This window comes from Leguminivora glycinivorella, chromosome 19 (assembly GCF_023078275.1).
Source record: "Leguminivora glycinivorella isolate SPB_JAAS2020 chromosome 19, LegGlyc_1.1, whole genome shotgun sequence".
In the NCBI taxonomy this organism is placed as follows: domain Eukaryota; kingdom Metazoa; phylum Arthropoda; class Insecta; order Lepidoptera; family Tortricidae; genus Leguminivora; species Leguminivora glycinivorella.
Window position 1 is genome coordinate 11,481,680 of NC_062989.1, and position 18,238 is coordinate 11,499,917.

Consider the following 18,238-nt stretch of genomic DNA (forward strand, 5'->3'; position numbering starts at 1 on the left):
GTAGGTAATAGATAGGTTAAGAATTATTAAAAATATGGAATTTGATTTTCAATAAAGTCCAAGTTACAGAGGTCATAGATTGACTGTATCTCAGATACAGAGGTAACTTCTTATAAAATTCTTAACAAACAATTAAGTGAATATCCATTTCAAATATAGTCTCAGTAACAGAGGTAAGATACACTCTCTGTCTCACTAATAGAGGGAAATGTGACAATAAAATCGAAAAGGCTAATCTCAGTTATAGAGGTCTGTTTTGTCTCACTAACAGAGGTAAATCGGTGCGAAAGTGTCGGGACCGCACTTTAGGTCCCAGCTAAAGAGGTTTCTCACTTATCCAGGTCCCACTTAACCAGGTTTCACTGTATTTGTTTTTCAATGACAAACGGGGCGGGCTTAGCAATGCACGGTCGAGAAGTTTCCAAAGTTGCAGAACATTCCTAATGAGAATTTTCGGTAACTTCTGAGAATGTTCTCGAGAACGAGAATTTATCAGAATACTTAGTGACTTCGTAGTTTATACCATGATTTCGTCGAACTCAGCAAGTCAAGACGTAGTCCCGTGGTAGTGCGCTGGCTTCGTATGCCGATGTTCTCAGGTTCGATCCTGACGGGTGACAGGTGCGATCTTTTTGTTTTTATTTTGTTTTTTTTTGTATATACATATATTGGCATGACCAAAAACAGGCATCAAGAAATAATAGTTCGGTACCTAATTTAAAAAAGTCAGGACTAAAACTCTGAAAGTCTAAAAGTCGAAATGTTCCCTGAAGTATAGTGAGAATTTAAGCAACTTATAGTGAGAATTTAGGTAACTTATCACTTATCAACAAAATAGCTAACTGTAATAGACAATATTATACCTATAATAACATATAGTTTTATATTATGCCCATTTAAACATTATTTCAAGTATATTCTCTTGTTTAAATAATAAATTGCATGTTGCGGGAATGTTCTGCGAACATTCTCAAGAATGTTTCCGCTTTTTGGGAATGTTCTGCAATTTCTGCATTACTAGGCGGGCTACAACTAGTAAAATCCTTACTAATATTATAAATGGGAAAGTGTGTGGATCTGTTTGTTTGTCCGTCTTTTACGGCAAAACGGAGCGACGAATTGACGTGATTTTTTAGGTGGAGATAGTTGAAGGGATGGGGAGTGACATAGGCTACTTTTTGTTTCTTTCTAACGCGAGCGAAGCCGCGGGCAAAAGCTAGTGTTAAATAAATAATAATAACACAGTTTACAAAATAAATATTTATAATTCATAACACTCATTTCAATTATGTTAATTACAATAACCTCGGTCTTTAAAGCGACTTTAAAAAATATCCTAAATTCCCCCTTCTCCTGAGTTACTTTTAAAGTTTTTGAACAAAAGCATCCGTGTTTAGGTGTTCAATCTCTATTTTAACTATTTGCCTAATGTTACAGGAAACAGCCGGTAAATAATATCACTCCCTGTTTGCAGAAAGGACCAGTTTCTTCACTTGTAGTCGAGCAACCTTGCCAGACGCGGTCGTCGGCAGAGTATCAAGGAACACAACGCCTCCGTGTAAGTGTTTAGACGGTGATAGGTGTTCTGAAAAACAAAGGGGAACTTTCAAAAATGAGATGAAAAAATATAAAAAGACTGAAGAACTTCATACAATAATCGTGGTAATGACGTGGTTAAGAAAAAAACCGTGATAAAGAAGATTAAGTGCCAAAGTGTCGAGTACGAAACGGTACAGTCAATTCACCAATGTGTATCAGTTGGTAAAACTGTAACATCCAGAGATAAAACCTTTCACAGTGGATCATTGGGACGGATACCATCATGATCGACTAAGACGGTAAGTAAAGGAATAAAAATCATGATTCAAGTTTGACTTTAAAAAATGCTTCGCATGGGAAAACAAACTGTCTGTAGCCTGATCTGGGACCGCCAGGTACATGAGAGTTTCTCAAAAAGTCTAAATTATTATCTCTGGCGCTTGGACAACTTTTCTTCAATACAGCAATACTACTTAGTAACGAGTTCCTTAATGTCGCCAGAGCTGACGTGGTACCCCGGCATCCGTACCACGCACGCAACTATGTGTTCACCATCGTCCGGCTGTGGGACGCCTGTCACGCACACATCGGCAACATACTTACTTGTATATCTTAGAGACTTTGCTATATACTTTAATACAGCAATAGTATCAATACTAACTAGCAACGAGTTCCTTAATGTCGCCAGCGCTAACGTGGTACCCCGACCTCCACGCACGCAACTATGTGTTCACCATCATCCGAATGTGGGACGCCTGTCACACACACATCGGCAACATACTTATATCTTAGAGACTTTGCTATAGACTTTAATACAGCAATAATAGCAATACTAACTAGCAACGAGTTCCTTAATGTCGCCAGCGCTGATGTGGTACCCCGGTCTCCGTACCACACATGCAACTATGTGTTCACCGTCGTCTGGGTGTGGGACGCCTGTCACGCACACATCAGCAACGCCTGGGTGCGTCAATATCACCTTTTCTACTTCTGGAGGGATCACCTGGAAATTATTGTTTGTTTTATTTTCCTATCCAATTAAGGCCCACTTGCACCAACCACTTAACTCAGGGTTAGTGGGCTGTCATCTGTCAAATTCCATACAAAATGGTGGACCACTTGCACCAACGAAAATGGAGGGTTAACCCGAGGATTAACCCTCCATTTTCCTTGGTGCAAGTGGTCCTAAGAGGTTTTCATATTTATTGGTGCAAAATGCGTGACAAGTTTTGGACGAGGTATGTGTGATATTTGGTCAAACGAATGTCAATTAAACTCTTTAGCAAGTAAATTTCATCCTGCACGGGAAGCATGGTCGCGCGATAGACGATAAAATAGCAGGCCGTCCCTATCGCACTATTTGTAAGTGCGATAGGGACGGCCTGATATTTTATCGTCTATCGCGCGACCATGCTTCCCGTGCTGGATTATGGATGGCAGCGGGAAGCGCTGGTAGCCTTGCGGTAAGTATGTGCGAATTTCGTTCCGGAGGTCGCGGGTTCGAATCGCGGCTCGCACCAATGAGTTTTTCAGAATTTATGTGCGAAATGTCATTTTATATTTGCCAGTCGCTTTTCGGTGAAGGAAAACATCGTGAGGAAATCAGACTTATTCCAATAAGGTCTAGTTACTTTTACTCTTCGGGTTGGAAGGTCAGATGGCAGTCGCTTTCGTAAAAACTAGTGCCTACGCCAAATCAAAGCGGACCCCCAGGCTCCCATGAGCTGTGGCAAATGCCGGGATAACGCAAGGAGAGGATAATGTAAAAGCGCTCCGCTACCTCAAAATTTCTGTTTTCTGAGTCTAGAACACCTTAAGATAAATTATTGTTACGGTATATATTACTATGTGCCTTCTTAGGTACAAAAATAAAACAAATGATTCGTTGTGGTGAATAATAAAACGCACTTTTTCGCGTTTCTGATTTGGTCCCATTGTAAAAGTAACTATTGTTACTAAGTATGACCTATACACCGTGTTCTTTTTGTTTTCCGTTAAATTCGACACGTCGTTAGGATCATTATCACTATCAGGAACCATCCTGTATATTACTTTTAGTTAAATTCCCAAACATATTGAAACAGATGATACATACCTGATAATTCTTGTATTTCAAAAGCATTTTAAGTCGTTCAACAAAAACATAGCGGCCGTGTTCAGTTTTGTAGAACAAGTCCCCGGTTTTCAAAAATCCATCCTCAGTAAACACGCTTTCTGTCTCTTTAGGATCGTTGTAATAACACTGAAAAACAATAGTGATTTGTTTTACAAGGGGGCAAAGTTGTTTAACCGCGTGCAAATATTGATACCCGAGCAAGCGAAATATTCCAATATTGAACCGCGAGCGCAGCGAGATACAGAAATTTGTGATTTAAAATCATCATCTAATATGTCAATTCCACCAGCCAGCTTAAGTAAGACATCAAGTTAAAGTATGAAATAACCTACTTTGCACTCTTGTGGATAAAATGCAATTTTGCTATCTGTTTTCGAATAGCAATGAGAACCTTTACCAGTATATCAACAAATATAAAATAAAAGTAATAGAATGTATAGGTACTGTCAACCAATTTGAACCCTAGGCCACTGTAGAACTATGTCATAGTGACGTTATAAATCAGACTGTAAGAAATATTTTACTGCTTGTCATTTAGACATGGTTGTAGAGTGGCCTAGGGTTCCAATTGGTTGACTGTACATTTCTTGAAACCACATAGATACATACAGTACCCGGCAATAATAATTGCACATCGGATTGTCGTCTTCGTAGAGCGTTGTCTCTTTCTTGCTTATGTGATGTTAATTGTCTCTTTCCAAAGACCGATGTGCATTCATGATCGCCGTTTACTGTGCTTGTAGATGGACGCTCCCATTTTGCTACTTTGCAATTCATGCGCATCCCACATTACTCACTTTGGGAATCTGCACCAAAGGAGTTCATATTATTATTAAATAGATACTTACGGCCATTCTGGGACCTCGAACATGTAATTCCCCGGTGACGTTTGGTTCCAATATCTCTTTCCCAGTTTCTGGAGATACAATCTAAAAATAAACAGAATATGTTGTCTAAGGCTAAGATTGACTATTGTCAGAAAATTAACAAATATTACCAACAAATCTACTAGATATTTAGTCACATACAGGTCGAACGCGATTAATTAACATTATTTTACCTTTTTTCCCAACGTTAAATCTACTAGAATCTTAAACATTAGCAGCTTCAATGAATACATTAAATAAATATGAGTGGTGATAATGAGCATCCCTGTCTAACCCCTAATGAGAGTACATGCGCGGATCCAGGGGGGCGATCATGGGGACCTTTTTTGTGTATGTCCTTATATAATACCATTATTATTAGGTATTTATTAAGCACAAAATTCGCCATGAGCTTCTATTATGTGCAAACAAAATAAAACTCAAAATAAAATTGTCACACCTTAATTTCAAATTTTGGTTCATTAGTTCCAATAACATTTGCAACAGTCAAAGATTCCTCCGAAAATGACTCCAAGGATAATCCACCGATCTCGGTCTGGCCGTAAGCAAGATAAATAACAGTGTCTTCGCGCAACCTGGCCTGAAAATGTACAAAGAAGATAAAAGGTAAGTCTTTGACAAAGCCAAATATCTAAGGATGATGATGATATGTGATGAGCTGTAAACTTAAATATACTTCTATTATTTTACTTTGATTGTGATAAAAGGATGCGTCATTGTGATGTTACATTGATACAAAGACATCGACATACAAAGACAAGGGGGCAAAGTTGTTCTTTAACCGCACGTGCCAATATTGATACCCGAGCAAGCGAAAGATTCCAATATTGAACCGCGAGCGTAGCGAGTGGTTCAAAAAGTGAAATCTTGAGCGTAGCGAGACTTGCGAGGGTTTCAAGGCACGAAGGTTAAACAAACTTTGCACCCAAGTGACACACAACATTTTTCACCACACCAACACGAACAAAATACTGACTATAAAACATCAAACTAAATCAAATCCATCAATTTATTCAATATTTAGAATTCAAAATCATTATTTTTAAGTAAATTCTAACAGCCAGTGCAAGACATCAAGTTAAAATTTGTATGAAATTACTTTGCACTCTTGTGGATAAAATGCAATTTGCTATCTGTTTTCGAATAGCAAAGAGAGCCTTTACCAGTTAGTGTGGTGAAATAGTTATTTGTTTTACAAGGGGGCAAAGTAGTTGTTTAACCGCACGTGCCAATATTGATACCCGAGCAAGCGAAAGATTCCAATATTGAACCGTGGTTCAAAAAGTGGAATCTTGAGCGTTGCGAGGGTTTCAAGGCACGAAGGTTAAACAAACTTTGCCACCGAGTGAAACACAAAATTTTTCACCACACCAACACGAACAAAATACTACTTATAAAACATCAAATTAAATCAAATCCATCAATATATTCAATATTTATGATTCAAAATCATCATTCAGGTAAATTCTACCAGCCAGCTTAAGACATCAAGTTAAAATTTGTATGACATTACTTTGCACTCTTGTGGATAAAATGCAATTTTGCTATCTGTTTTCGAATAGCAAAGTGAGCCTTTAACAGTTGGTGTGGTGAAAATAAATTTGTAGGCATCATCAGTGTAGTTATGATAGTATTTAATAGGTGGCGCTAAAAATTCGAGGTTACGATTCTTAGTATGAATAAAACCATGTTTCTCGCCATGCCGCCCTCAACGACATCCTCAGAAGGGCTCTCGTCAGCGCCAACGTCCCCGCAGCTCTGGAGCCCCAGATCGCACGGGACGATGGCAAGCGCCCGGACGGGATGTCGTTAATCCCTTGGCGAAAGGTCCGCGCGCTGGTGTGGGACGCTACCTGCGCTGACACGTTGGCAGCGTCCTACATCCAAGTGACCAGCAAAAAGGGCGGGGCGGCGGCTGACGCCCGGGAGCGGTTTAAGGCCAACAAATACAGCTGTCTCGGCGCCAACTACGAGTTCGTAGCGTTTGGCGTCGAGACACTCGGACCGTGGGGTAAGGGAGTGCGTGGGCTTGTAAGGGCCCATTTAGACGGTACGAGAACTCGCATACGAGTTTTATTACATTGCGGTATTTGATCTGTCCAAAATGATATGTAACCTCAACAGCCCGCAATGTAACTAAAATCGCATGCGAGTTTGCACGCCGTCTAAATCAGGCCTAAGGGATTTGGGGAAACGGTTAAGGGAGGCAACAGGTGACCCTCGCGCCGGCAGCTTTCTCGCGCAAAGAATTGCTATTGCAATACAGCGCGGGAATGCTGCTTGCGTGATGGGCACCCTGCCGAGGGGCCAGGGCCTGGAGGGTAGTTTTTAGGTTTATTTATTTTTTATATAAGTTATAGTTTAAGTTTTTTTTATCCACTATCTGTACTTATGTATAATCATAATCAATTTATTAATAATAAAATCATTTTATACTAGGTAATATTATAAATGGGAAATTGTGTCTGTTTGTTTGTTTGTCCGTCTTTCACGGCAAAACGGAGCGACAAATTGACGTGATTTTTGTGGAGATAGTTGAAGGGATGGAGAGTGACATAGGCTACTTTTTGTCTCTTTCTAACGCGAGCGAAGCCGTAGGCAAAAGCTAGTCCTATATAAAAAAATAATATGTTTTTATTAACCTTTAGGCTACTAAGCAGTTCACTGTGTATTTTGCTGCCTCCTATCTTTAATATGTCGAAGCATGTCAGGTCGCAATGATTCTCGTGGTGCAACACAGGCGCTATAAGAGTCGGGGTGAACAACGTTCCTGCTGGCTGAAAAGTAGAAAAAATATTGGGTTGGTAAGAAAGTAATGAGCGAATCATAACCAATATTGTAATTTTTATTTAATTTATTATTTTAATCATTTATCAACAATATAACGGCCTTCGTTATCTACTACTTGTCTCCATCGTTCTGGTAAAGAATGAATAGCATCGGCGAAGAAGTTCTTAGGTTTAGATTCAAAAAACTCAGCTATGTACTGTCGTAGATGGGCTTGATCATCGAACTTTTTTTCATTCAAGGCATTGCTTAGCGATCTGAACAATGCGTAATCCGTAGGTGCCAAGTCTGGAGAGTACGGTGGATGAGGTATCACTTTCCAACCTAGCTCCAATAGCTTTAGCCGAGTCACTTTTGCAATGTGTGGGCGAGCATTGTCGTGTAAGAAAAAAACTTTAGCATGCTGTGGACGATTCTGACAGATTTTTTGGTTTAAATTTTCAAGCTGATTACAGTATACTGATGCGGTAACAGTCATTCCACTTGGTAGGAGTTCCCAGTGAATAATACCATGAATATCCCACCAAACGCACAGCATAACTTTTTTCGGGTGAGGCTCTGTTTTTGGTGCCTCTATTCCTTTTTCGTTTGGAGCTAGCCACTGACGTTTGCGTGTGTGATTTATATTTAAGACCCATTTTTCATCTCCAGTGATAAGATGGTCCAGTCAGTTGAATGTCCAGCGAAAAGACAGAAGTTGTATGCAGATATCGGCACGGCGGTTTAGTTGATCTCTATCAAGTTCGTGCGGTATCCAAACACTGTATTTGTAGTTTTTTCCCAACTCGTGTAAATGTGTTTCTATTGTGACATGAGAGCAGCCTAACTCGGTAGCAAGAGTATGACTCGTTAGCCTCGGATCTCCTTAAATTAAGGTTTTTAATTTGGCTACATCAATCTTCACCGGTCGACCAGACTTAGGTTGATCTGATAATGAAAAGTCGCCACTACGAAACCGCTGGAACCATCGTTTCGCCGTGGCCTCAGACACAACTTCAGGAGCAACACGCTGACATATATTACGCACTGCTTCGGCGGCTGAATGGCCAGACTGAAATTCATATATGAAATGAAATGAAATGAAATGAAATGAAATGAAATGAAATTCTTTATTCTTCAATTTAGGCATTAACATAATGCTCTTATGAAAGTCAAGGGTACATTTGTACAAACATAAATAAATAAATTAACCAATTATCCCAACTGAAAATACAATTTAAATTAAATAATTATGCATATAAAGCAAAATACATTATTTTGGTTTGTCACTTAAGTACATTTTCCATATATCCCGGTCTGTGATATAGTCCTTAACTTTATAGTATGCCCTAGCAATGAGCGCCCCTTTTACAACGGCTTTAAACTTTGCGTCTGTAAGATTACAAATTTCTAGTGGAATTTTATTGTAGAACTTTGTACAGTTTCCCAAGAAGGACTTTTTCGTTTTTACTAGTCTACAGGAAGAAACTTTAAGCTTACCCGAATTTCTGGTAACCTTTGCTTTCTCAGAGTTTGTTGGAAAAGCGTACAAATTTCTCCTGACATACATAATGACTTCGAAAATATATAGGGACGGCAACGTTATAGTAAGCAATGCCTTACATGCACTTTTAATTCGTCCATTTTCTTCCTTATATTAGCTCGGCGACAGCTAGTGAATGACTGACGAGAAACTGTGCGACTCGCCCTTTATATACTTTCGACCATAGAAGATTCTAGAACTCTCTCAAAAATTTTATGTGGAATTCAATCGATCGCTCATTACTTTCTTACCAACCCAATATTATTATTAGAAAAATAAAAAATAATTTAAGGCGATACAGGAGGGGTCAATTCTCCAGACAAACGCTCTCGACTATTTCCTTCCTGGTTTTTAAAGATATAGCAATGATTTTTTCAACACAAATTATTATTATTTTTATTTGTGTCGAACCGTTTTGATTTTTTTGATATTTTTATTTTTAAAGACGCTAGAGTCAACGAAAAATTTCCGAAATCGGCCTTTTTCATTATGGCGCAAAAAAAGGTATGATACTTAAGATTGGTAACAATTACCTAGACAAAAAAACTAAACGGTCCGACACAGACTATTTCACTGTTATTCAGATTCTCAAATTTTGTCCCGATTGATTAAGTTTCGAAGGAGGAAACGAGCAATTCCCGTCAACTTTGTACAATGCCACGTCAGCAAATTTTAATTGATCCTATTTTGTTACCAACATTTAGTAATATAATTCGACTTTCGTAAGATATATACAGGATAATTGTTATAATTAAGAAAATATAGATACTAGAGAACCTTAATGACGAAATAAAACTTAATAAAATCTCAATTAATCAACAAAATCTTGGTAACAAAATAGGAATTAATAAAAACAAATTTAACTTTTCCCTTAATTTTTGTACAAAGTTGACGGGAATTGCTGAAACACAGTCGAGAGCGTAACCTCGATTTTAAAGATTTTTTTCGCAATATCTTTTAACTGAGTTGTTTTTAATGGACAACTTTTTTTCGATAAATCTAGTTAATAATACTAGTATATTTAACTAAAATTCCCAAATAGAAAGGAGCCCCCCTTTCCATTTTAGCATTTTCACTCCTGTACCTATTGTCTTCATAAATATGATACAATATCGTCTTTATTAAGCTAATAAGGAATTGTTATTAATTTCTTGCTGTCTCAGAACCGCAAAAAGTGTAACGACATTAAAATGGCATGGCATGAATTTAGGCGGCGGTTTTCGAGTAGAAGTTAGCTGTCAAGATTTGTGATTTGTCTTACATTAATACCAACATAACAAATGAGCGTCTAGAGACAAGCTGTTTACAGCCTAAGGCCTGATTTAGACGGCGTGCAAACTCGCATGCGATTTTGGTTACATTGCGGGATGTTGAGGTTACAAACAATTTTGCACAGCCATCAAATACCGCAATGTAATAAAACTCGTATGCGAGTTCTCGTACCATCTAAATGGGCCCTAATTCATCCGTACCATCAATCGTTGAATAAATAAATAAATAAGTACCTAACTAACCTTATACTTATTGATGATATCAATGACAAGTTCCGTGGTCACAGGAGTAGACGTCTGAACTTTGATATGGTGGATTGGCATCAGCAAAGCGTTGAACAAGCCCGACAACCAGTGTAAAGTTGACAGGTTCAGAGCTGTTCTGCGTAAGCTAGAATAAAAACAAGTCGGTACTTGACAAAATATCTACTTTTTAAAGACTTACAAACTTCATTATACGGGTAACTAATACTAGTAATACTCGTCCGCCCAAACAGGTTTATCAAAAAATTATGATATAAGTAGTCATAATATGACTATCAACATGCTATCAACGAATACTATAAGGTTCTAGGATAAATAATTAGTCGAACCTTTTTTATTACGAGTTGGGAATAAGGGTGGTATTTTTATAGGGTGGTATATTTAAATAGTCTGAAAATCAGCCTAGATAGCTTTAACTGTCTAACTAGCACATGCTGAGACTGGGACCCATTGCCTAGTTTTTTAAGAGAATGTACTTTCGTTTATTTTTCTCTGTAAATGTATACTTAGTATTAAGTTGTACAGTGTTCTTAGTTGTGGCAATAAATATTATTTTATTTTTATTTATTTTTTATTTATATAAAAAATATTTATTTATTTAAACTTTATTGCACATTACAAATGTACAATGTACAAAAGGCGAACTTAATGCCAGACGGCATTCTCTACCAGCTAACCTTTGGGCCAAACAGAGATCTATAAGAGCTTAATAGGTGCAGGAAATAGCGAAAAATGTAAACCATCCTGGTTTTTTACCCGCAATTTAGCCTAAACTACCTAACTTCGTCCGCTTTACGAAAATAATTAAATGGTACAAAATCTAATAACGAGTGTTTTTGGAACCTGCACTAAAACAAGTCAGTTGTTTCAGCTTATACAAATCCAGGCGAAGTTGGGCACACTAGGCGAAGAAACGTGATTAAATTAATTGCTGCTACTTACCCATTCTTGGCCGGTGGGATTCGGAAGAAATCAAGCATCTGTAGTAAGTGAGAGTGCGTTAGGGCCACTACTTTTGGCCGCCCAGTGCTACCACTCGTACTGGCCAGCCAGCAGTAAACTTCATCCGTATTAAAAATAGCAACCCTAAAACATGGTTAATTGGGCCTAAAGCAAACCATAGTAAATAAATATAAACTTTATTGTAATACAATATATTTGACAACCGGTCTGGCTCAGTCGGTAGTGACACTGCCTGCTAAGCCGCGGTCCTGAGTTCGAATCCCGGTAAGGGCATTTTTTTATGTGATGAGCACAGATATTTGTTCCTGAGTCATGAACCTTTTCTATGTATATAAGTATGTATTTATCTATCTAAGTATGTATATCGTCGCTTAGCACCCACAGTACGAGCTTTGCTTAGTTTGGGGCTAAGTTGATCTGTGTAAGGTGACCCCAATATTTATTTAATAATATATCAAACAATGTACAACTGGTGGACATAATGCCAAAAAGCAGAATCTACCAGTCAACTATAGGGCCTAACATAGATATGCAGTTGGTGCAGAATGGGATTGGTGGTAAATCTAAATAGTATTTTATACAATCGTGATATAATACAAAGCTTTTCAGTCGAGTACCATGTTTAGGCCACGAAGCTTGCTGAGTGGCCTAATAGTAAGGTACGAGAGTGAAAAGCTTAATTATATCACTATTGTATACAATACTTTTTCTACGAGTCATCATCTTCATCATCAATGGACAGAAATATCATCATTCATGCAAGTTAAAATTAATGTTAATAGCGTCGTTCACCGTTGTCAACCAATTGTTTGTAATAACCGTCTCTGATTGGCCGATAACGCGACAGATAAAAAAAAATGTGTTTCAGATGCAGAAAAATTTGCCAGGTATCGCAAATTAGTATAGAAATTGTATGAAGTTCTATTTTTGAAATTATTACAGTTAACTAAAGTCAACTATAATGAGATTATTATAGTTGAGTTGGAACTGCCAAAGAGTATCCAACACTGAAAAGTTAGCACTTATAGTTTAGTCTGTGTTGTCCTAATTGACAGATTACAGTCGACGAGTAGAAAAAGGATTTTGCTTACTGATTAGTATAGGTAGGTACTTATTTCTTTTACTACCGTGCGTCTCGAGTTCTAGCGGCAAAATATTACTATGTTAATGACGGTCAATAAGGCAAAATTAAACTTTATAATTACTGAAATTCTTCTTGCGGCTGAAGATCTTGGTAAGTCTCCATAAGTTTATCCAGTGAGTTATCGCCAGCACCAAATGTCACAATTTTCGTATTATGACCCTCTTCTTGAATTGTATGTTTGTACTCTTCATACATAGCATTTTCACAAAAAGCTATTTTTGGCTTCACTATGTTGAAATAACATTTCAATTCGTCTGAAAAAAAACTAATTAGATGAACCATAACAGAAATTATTCACTGTGCAGTAGGAGCGTTCTATATTTAAGTTGCCGAAAGAGAAATCCAAGTATAGTATCCAATACATCTTAAGACTTCTCTTTCCGAACATAGAGTTATTGTCATTGATAGGTAGAATTATATCCTTTACAAATAATAGAACTTAGGAAAATATGTACGAGCCAATGGATTTAATTTCGCTTTTCATTGTCAATCAACATGAAATGATGTGAGATGGGAGATTGATACATAAAGTCAAGATGATATCAAACTCATAACAAAAGTGTATCGGATTATCTGTGTTGCCCTCGAAACATATCTTCAGCTATCAGAATATTCAAAATTGTATTTAAATGGTATTTTATACTTTAAGTTCTACTTACTACTTTTAAGAGCGGGATCAATACCAGATACGGGTAGCCCGCTTATCATACCAGCATAAAAAGGTATATGTACGTCAAGATGGTTCCTTCCGCCTATCACCATGGTATCGCCCGGTACCAATCCGAGCTTCCCGAAGCATTGCGCCAGCCGAATGCTTCGGGACAGTACCGAGGCACATGATTCCTCTTCTCCTGTCGCTGCGTCTATCTGGAGATGAATTGTATAATGATGATGATGAGCATTATTAAGAATTATTATGTTCATCATCATCATCGTTACTATAGATATTTATATTTCTTTCAAAATATTTATTACACTCATCATTCTTATTTTAACAAATCTCTCTGCTAATAATTTTGATTTGTTGCCATGGCTTCGTATGTTCATCACCAGTTCCAAATTTGCATAATTTACCTACTCGAGATACCTACTTTATTTACCTACCTAAAGTTAAACATACATAATAAAGTATTCTCAAAACATACATGGTAAGTATCGCTATCGAAAATTTGTCTCATACTTAATATCAAAATTGATAAAAATTTTATCATTTATATTTATCCTTCTCAATAAAATGTATGTTATGTGCCCAGCACGGGAAGCATGGTCGCGCGATAGTCGACAAAATATCGCACTATTTGTAAGTGCGATAGGGACGGCCTGCTATTTTATCACTTATCGCGCGACCATAATTGCCTGCCTGGATTAATAGTAATTGATAAAATTGTTATCAATTATCGTAATTGCATGTTTAGTAGGTATTATAGTAATATAATTAATGTATTATAAACATGACTGCAATACAATAAAGAATAAAGAATAATTTATGTAATTATATGTACACATTAAAATGACTAGGGATGTACCGACTAGTCGCCGACTAGTCGGGAAAGCCGACTATCCGGCCACATTTGTAGTCGGCGATTAGTCGGCGACTAGTCGGCAAAAAGGGCCGATTAGTCGGCACTTCATTAGTGATAGAAAAACAGCACAAAATTAAATTACCATCTGAAAATTATGGTTGTATTATGTAACTATTCGTAATTCCTTTTTTTTGTCAAAATAACAAATATCTGTATTTAGCACAGAAATAAATATCCTACCTAGGATTATCAACTTCATAGGCAGGATCACTACCCACTAAGCCAAGCCGGTTGTCAAAAATGGAAAATGTATATAAATATTGTCATGAACCTTTGAACTTGTAAAAAATCATGAAAAGCGCGTTCGAAGGACCAAAAATGACATTCAAAATGTGAATTTAGTCGAAAATTATGTTTTGGCCGACTAGCCGACTAGTCGGCCACCCAAGCGCCGACTAGTCGGTAGTCGGCCTAGTCGGCCAAATCAATAGTCGGTACATCCCTAAAAATGACACATTTTGGATAAAGAAACAAAGTATTTTTTACAACCTTAAAAAGTAAACCACTAAATTACATGGTATAAAAACATATGAACTAAATAATAATATTAAAAGTTAAACCTACAAACAAAATAATTACATACAAAAAACTAGGGATTTGTTTTGAAAGCGGACCCCAGGCCCTCATGAGCCGTGGCTAATGTCGGGATAACGCAAAGAGGATAATGATATTGAAAATAATTACCTACTTACTAAAATAATCCAGTTATAAAGTAATAACCCCTATTCTAACTGGTCGGGATGCCTCACCTCAAAATTTTATATTTTGTAATTTCTACTCATTTTTGCCTACCTAATGTACAGTAAAACAACACTTAACTAACCTGACAAATAGCATTGCCGTTTTTCCGCATATAATCCACGAAAAAGTGACCCAAATGGTTATTGTCACATCTTTTTTTCCACGCGACTGTCATATTGTCTTTTTTAAAACTAGACTGTTTATCTAAACGTACTTCCACGACGATAGCTAATAATATTATGATACGAATTCTAGAATTATCAGCGCAAACAAGATCTCATATTTGAGCAATTCCCGTCAACTTTGTACAATGCCACGTCAGCAAATTTTAATTGATCCTATTTTGTTACCAACATTTAGTAATATAATTCGACTTTCGTAAGATATATACAGGATAATTGTTATAATTAAGAAAATATAGATACTAGAGAACCTTAATGACGAAATAAAACTTAATAAAATCTCAATTAATCAACAAAATCTTGGTAACAAAATAGGAATTAATAAAAACAAATTTAACTTTTCCCTTAATTTTTGTACAAAGTTGACGGGAATTGCTGATTTGATAGTCATGAATTGAGTTAAATATAGGTTAATATAGAGTAAGGTTATCAGCAACAGTTAAACGATTAAGTCATGGATAAATTTAGAGGAGCACAGAAAAAGGTTCAATTTGGCGTTATTTATTTATTTACATTTGTGCAGTAAAAAATGTACAAAAAGCGAATACATTCTCTAGGTACCAGCTAATTTTTGGGCCAAACAGATTTATTTATTTATTTATTTATTTATTTATTGTAAACATAATTTACAGCATTACAGTCGAAACCAAAGCACTGTACAATTCAGTTTAGATATTATTAGGTGATTAACAAAAGAAACAAACATATATAAAATACGATCACCTTTCGTCCATCACCTCACAATACCGCAGACACATTTGATACACAATCATCCATCTGCTTGCAAACACATCACATTCTGGAGCCCATGACAGAAACGAGTTCAACTGATTTAGCGCCCGCACAGCTGGTGAATTTCTATGCGCTACAGTTCGTGTAATTGGGGCTGCTAAAAGGTTGTGCTTTCGCGGTCTTAATAGATTTTTGGGCACAAATGGAACACTAAGTTTGACAATTCTTTCTATGAGTTCGGGACAGTCTGTATCGCCGCGTAAAATTCCACACGCTGTAACTAAGACATTGTAATTGCGCCTAACTGCAAGGGAATTAAAACCTAATGATCCTAACAAAAACTGGGTCGGATATAAAAATGGAAAGTAAATGTGCAACTTCTTATACAAAAATCTGAGAAAAGTTTTTTGCACTTTTTCTATGAGAAGGGCGTATGTGCATTCGGACGGGTTCCAAACAATACTTGCCGCCTCCAGCTTACTTCTCACAAGAGCCATATAGAGCAGTTTGATGGCTCTGGGATCATTAAATTCACGCGCATTCCTGATGACGAAACCAAGTCGCTTATAACTATTGGCAGCTAATCCTTTAATGTGGTCGTGAAAAGTAAGAGAGGCGTCGAATGTTACACCCAGATCCTTGATAGTTGTTACGCGAGCAATTAATTCAGATCCGAGTACATACTGTGCAGTTAAAGGTTTTGGCGAGCGAGTGTATGACATAACGCAACATTTGGAGACGTTGAAATGCAGTCTATTAGCACAACTCCACTGCAAAACTGCATTGATGTCTCTCTGCATCGCTTCACAATCTGCCATTTGTTTGACACCACGCATGAGCTTCAAGTCGTCTGCATATAACAGGCACTTAGTATTTTCCTTCAAGACCGACTCGAGATCATTAATCATGATGCCAAATAGAAGAGGGCCAAGAATAGATCCCTGACTAACTCCAGATTGAGTAGAGTAAGTGGATGAAATAAAGCAACCATGCTTTACGAATTGTTGCCTGCCGCGCATGTAACTGGCGAACAATTTTAACAACCGCGGAGAAAAACCGATGCCACACAACTTTCTAAGTAAAACATCGTTATCAACTTGATCAAAAGCTTTCCTGAAGTCCAAATAGAGGACATCAACCTGTGTACCTTTATCCAAGTGCTCTGAAATTATATTGGTAGCCGTCAACAGGTTGGTGTCCACTGATCTTTTCGACCTGAAGCCGTGTTGTGCGTCACACAGGAAAGGTTTTAGCTGAGGAGAAATTAATGCCTTCAAGACGGATTCAAAAAGCTTCGCTAACGAAGAAAGAATGGCTATAGGCCGGTAGTTTTCTACATTCGATGTGTCACCAGTTTTAGGGATCGGAGTTACTCGAGAGAGCTTCCACCGTTCGGGATACACACCGGTTGCAATAGACAGATTGAAAATATACAATACTGGTTGCAAAAATATATTTTTACATCCCTTCAGAATATACGGCGGAATATTATCCGGTCCAACTGAGCTTTGTGCTTTAAGTTTTTTAATGCAACTTCAACATCGTGAGGTGTTATAAGATTAACATGAACATAGTTTGCTGATCTGAAGCTATCATTTAGCATCACAGTGTTATGATCAAGCGATGGAGTATTGGGCAAAAATACGCTAGAGAAAAATTCCGCGAACGCATCAGCTGCCTCTTTACCACTGAATTCCTGATCCCCAAATTTAACACATGGCTCAAAGCCGCCTTTGGACTTAAGGCTACCTATATGCCTCCAGAAAGCACGAGGATCACGACACAGATTAGCTTCTAATCCGCTAACGTAGTGGTCATAAGCTTTATCTATTCTTTGCTTTATGTCGGAACGTAATTTAGAAAACTCATCATATATAGCCGCATCATTAGTGCATTTCCATTTTTTGTGTATTCTGGCCTTGCGAGTTATGTCGTCAATAATGTCTTTACTAAACCAGACAGGGTAACATCTAGAACGAACTTTAGACCTCTTTTTCCTTAAAAACACTTTGCTAAATACATCATAAACAATACTATAAAAAATGTCGACAGCTTCGTTTATATCGTGTGAGGTTAGTACTGTTTGCCAAGATACTTGCGATAGGAGTTCATAAAGTAAACTGTAGTCACCCTTAGCAAAATTCCAGTCCAGCTGAGGATCGACATTGCTTGGGTCAACCGAGTTTAAGACAGATCTATCATGATTACTGTCAGAACAAAGGACAATATCCAGTGGTGGGTGGTAAGTATCACGCTTCGGTACAAGCCTACATCTGTTATTTCCCTAATACCGTAAAATTGAATTCGTTCTGTCACGAGCACCACATCAAGCTTACCTCCAAACGCATTCTCGATTTCATTCTTCTCTGACAGGCCACATACAGCTAGAAAATAACAATAATAATTTAATATATTCTGAGACATGTACAAAGGATTAAGATTAAGATCTCCTAATATTATGACAGGACCACAGTCATTAAATGAAACGATCACAGATTCGACTTTGA

At 37.4% G+C, this 18,238-nt stretch overlaps 1 protein-coding gene across 2 annotated transcripts; it reads right to left on the reverse strand.

The window, feature by feature from the left end:
- Positions 1 to 1,268: 1,268 nt before the first annotated feature.
- On the reverse strand, positions 1,269 to 15,031 carry LOC125236549 (4-coumarate--CoA ligase 1-like). 2 transcript variants are annotated; one of them, XM_048143389.1, is made up of 11 exons: positions 14,900 to 15,031; positions 13,153 to 13,360; positions 12,555 to 12,747; positions 11,329 to 11,472; positions 10,366 to 10,513; positions 7,185 to 7,319; positions 4,982 to 5,122; positions 4,504 to 4,584; positions 3,635 to 3,781; positions 2,377 to 2,542; positions 1,269 to 1,585 (listed from the first exon to the last, which is right to left on the reverse strand). In XM_048143389.1, the coding sequence occupies exons 1-11, from the start codon at positions 14,990 to 14,992 to the stop codon at positions 1,458 to 1,460; spliced, it is 1,584 nt and encodes a 527-aa protein (XP_047999346.1). In that variant the 5' UTR covers positions 14,993 to 15,031; the 3' UTR covers positions 1,269 to 1,457. The 2 variants fall into 2 exon arrangements, with proteins under 2 accessions (XP_047999346.1, XP_047999347.1); XM_048143390.1 differs by lacking the exon at positions 11,329 to 11,472.
- Between the last annotated feature and the right edge of the window lie 3,207 nt (positions 15,032 to 18,238).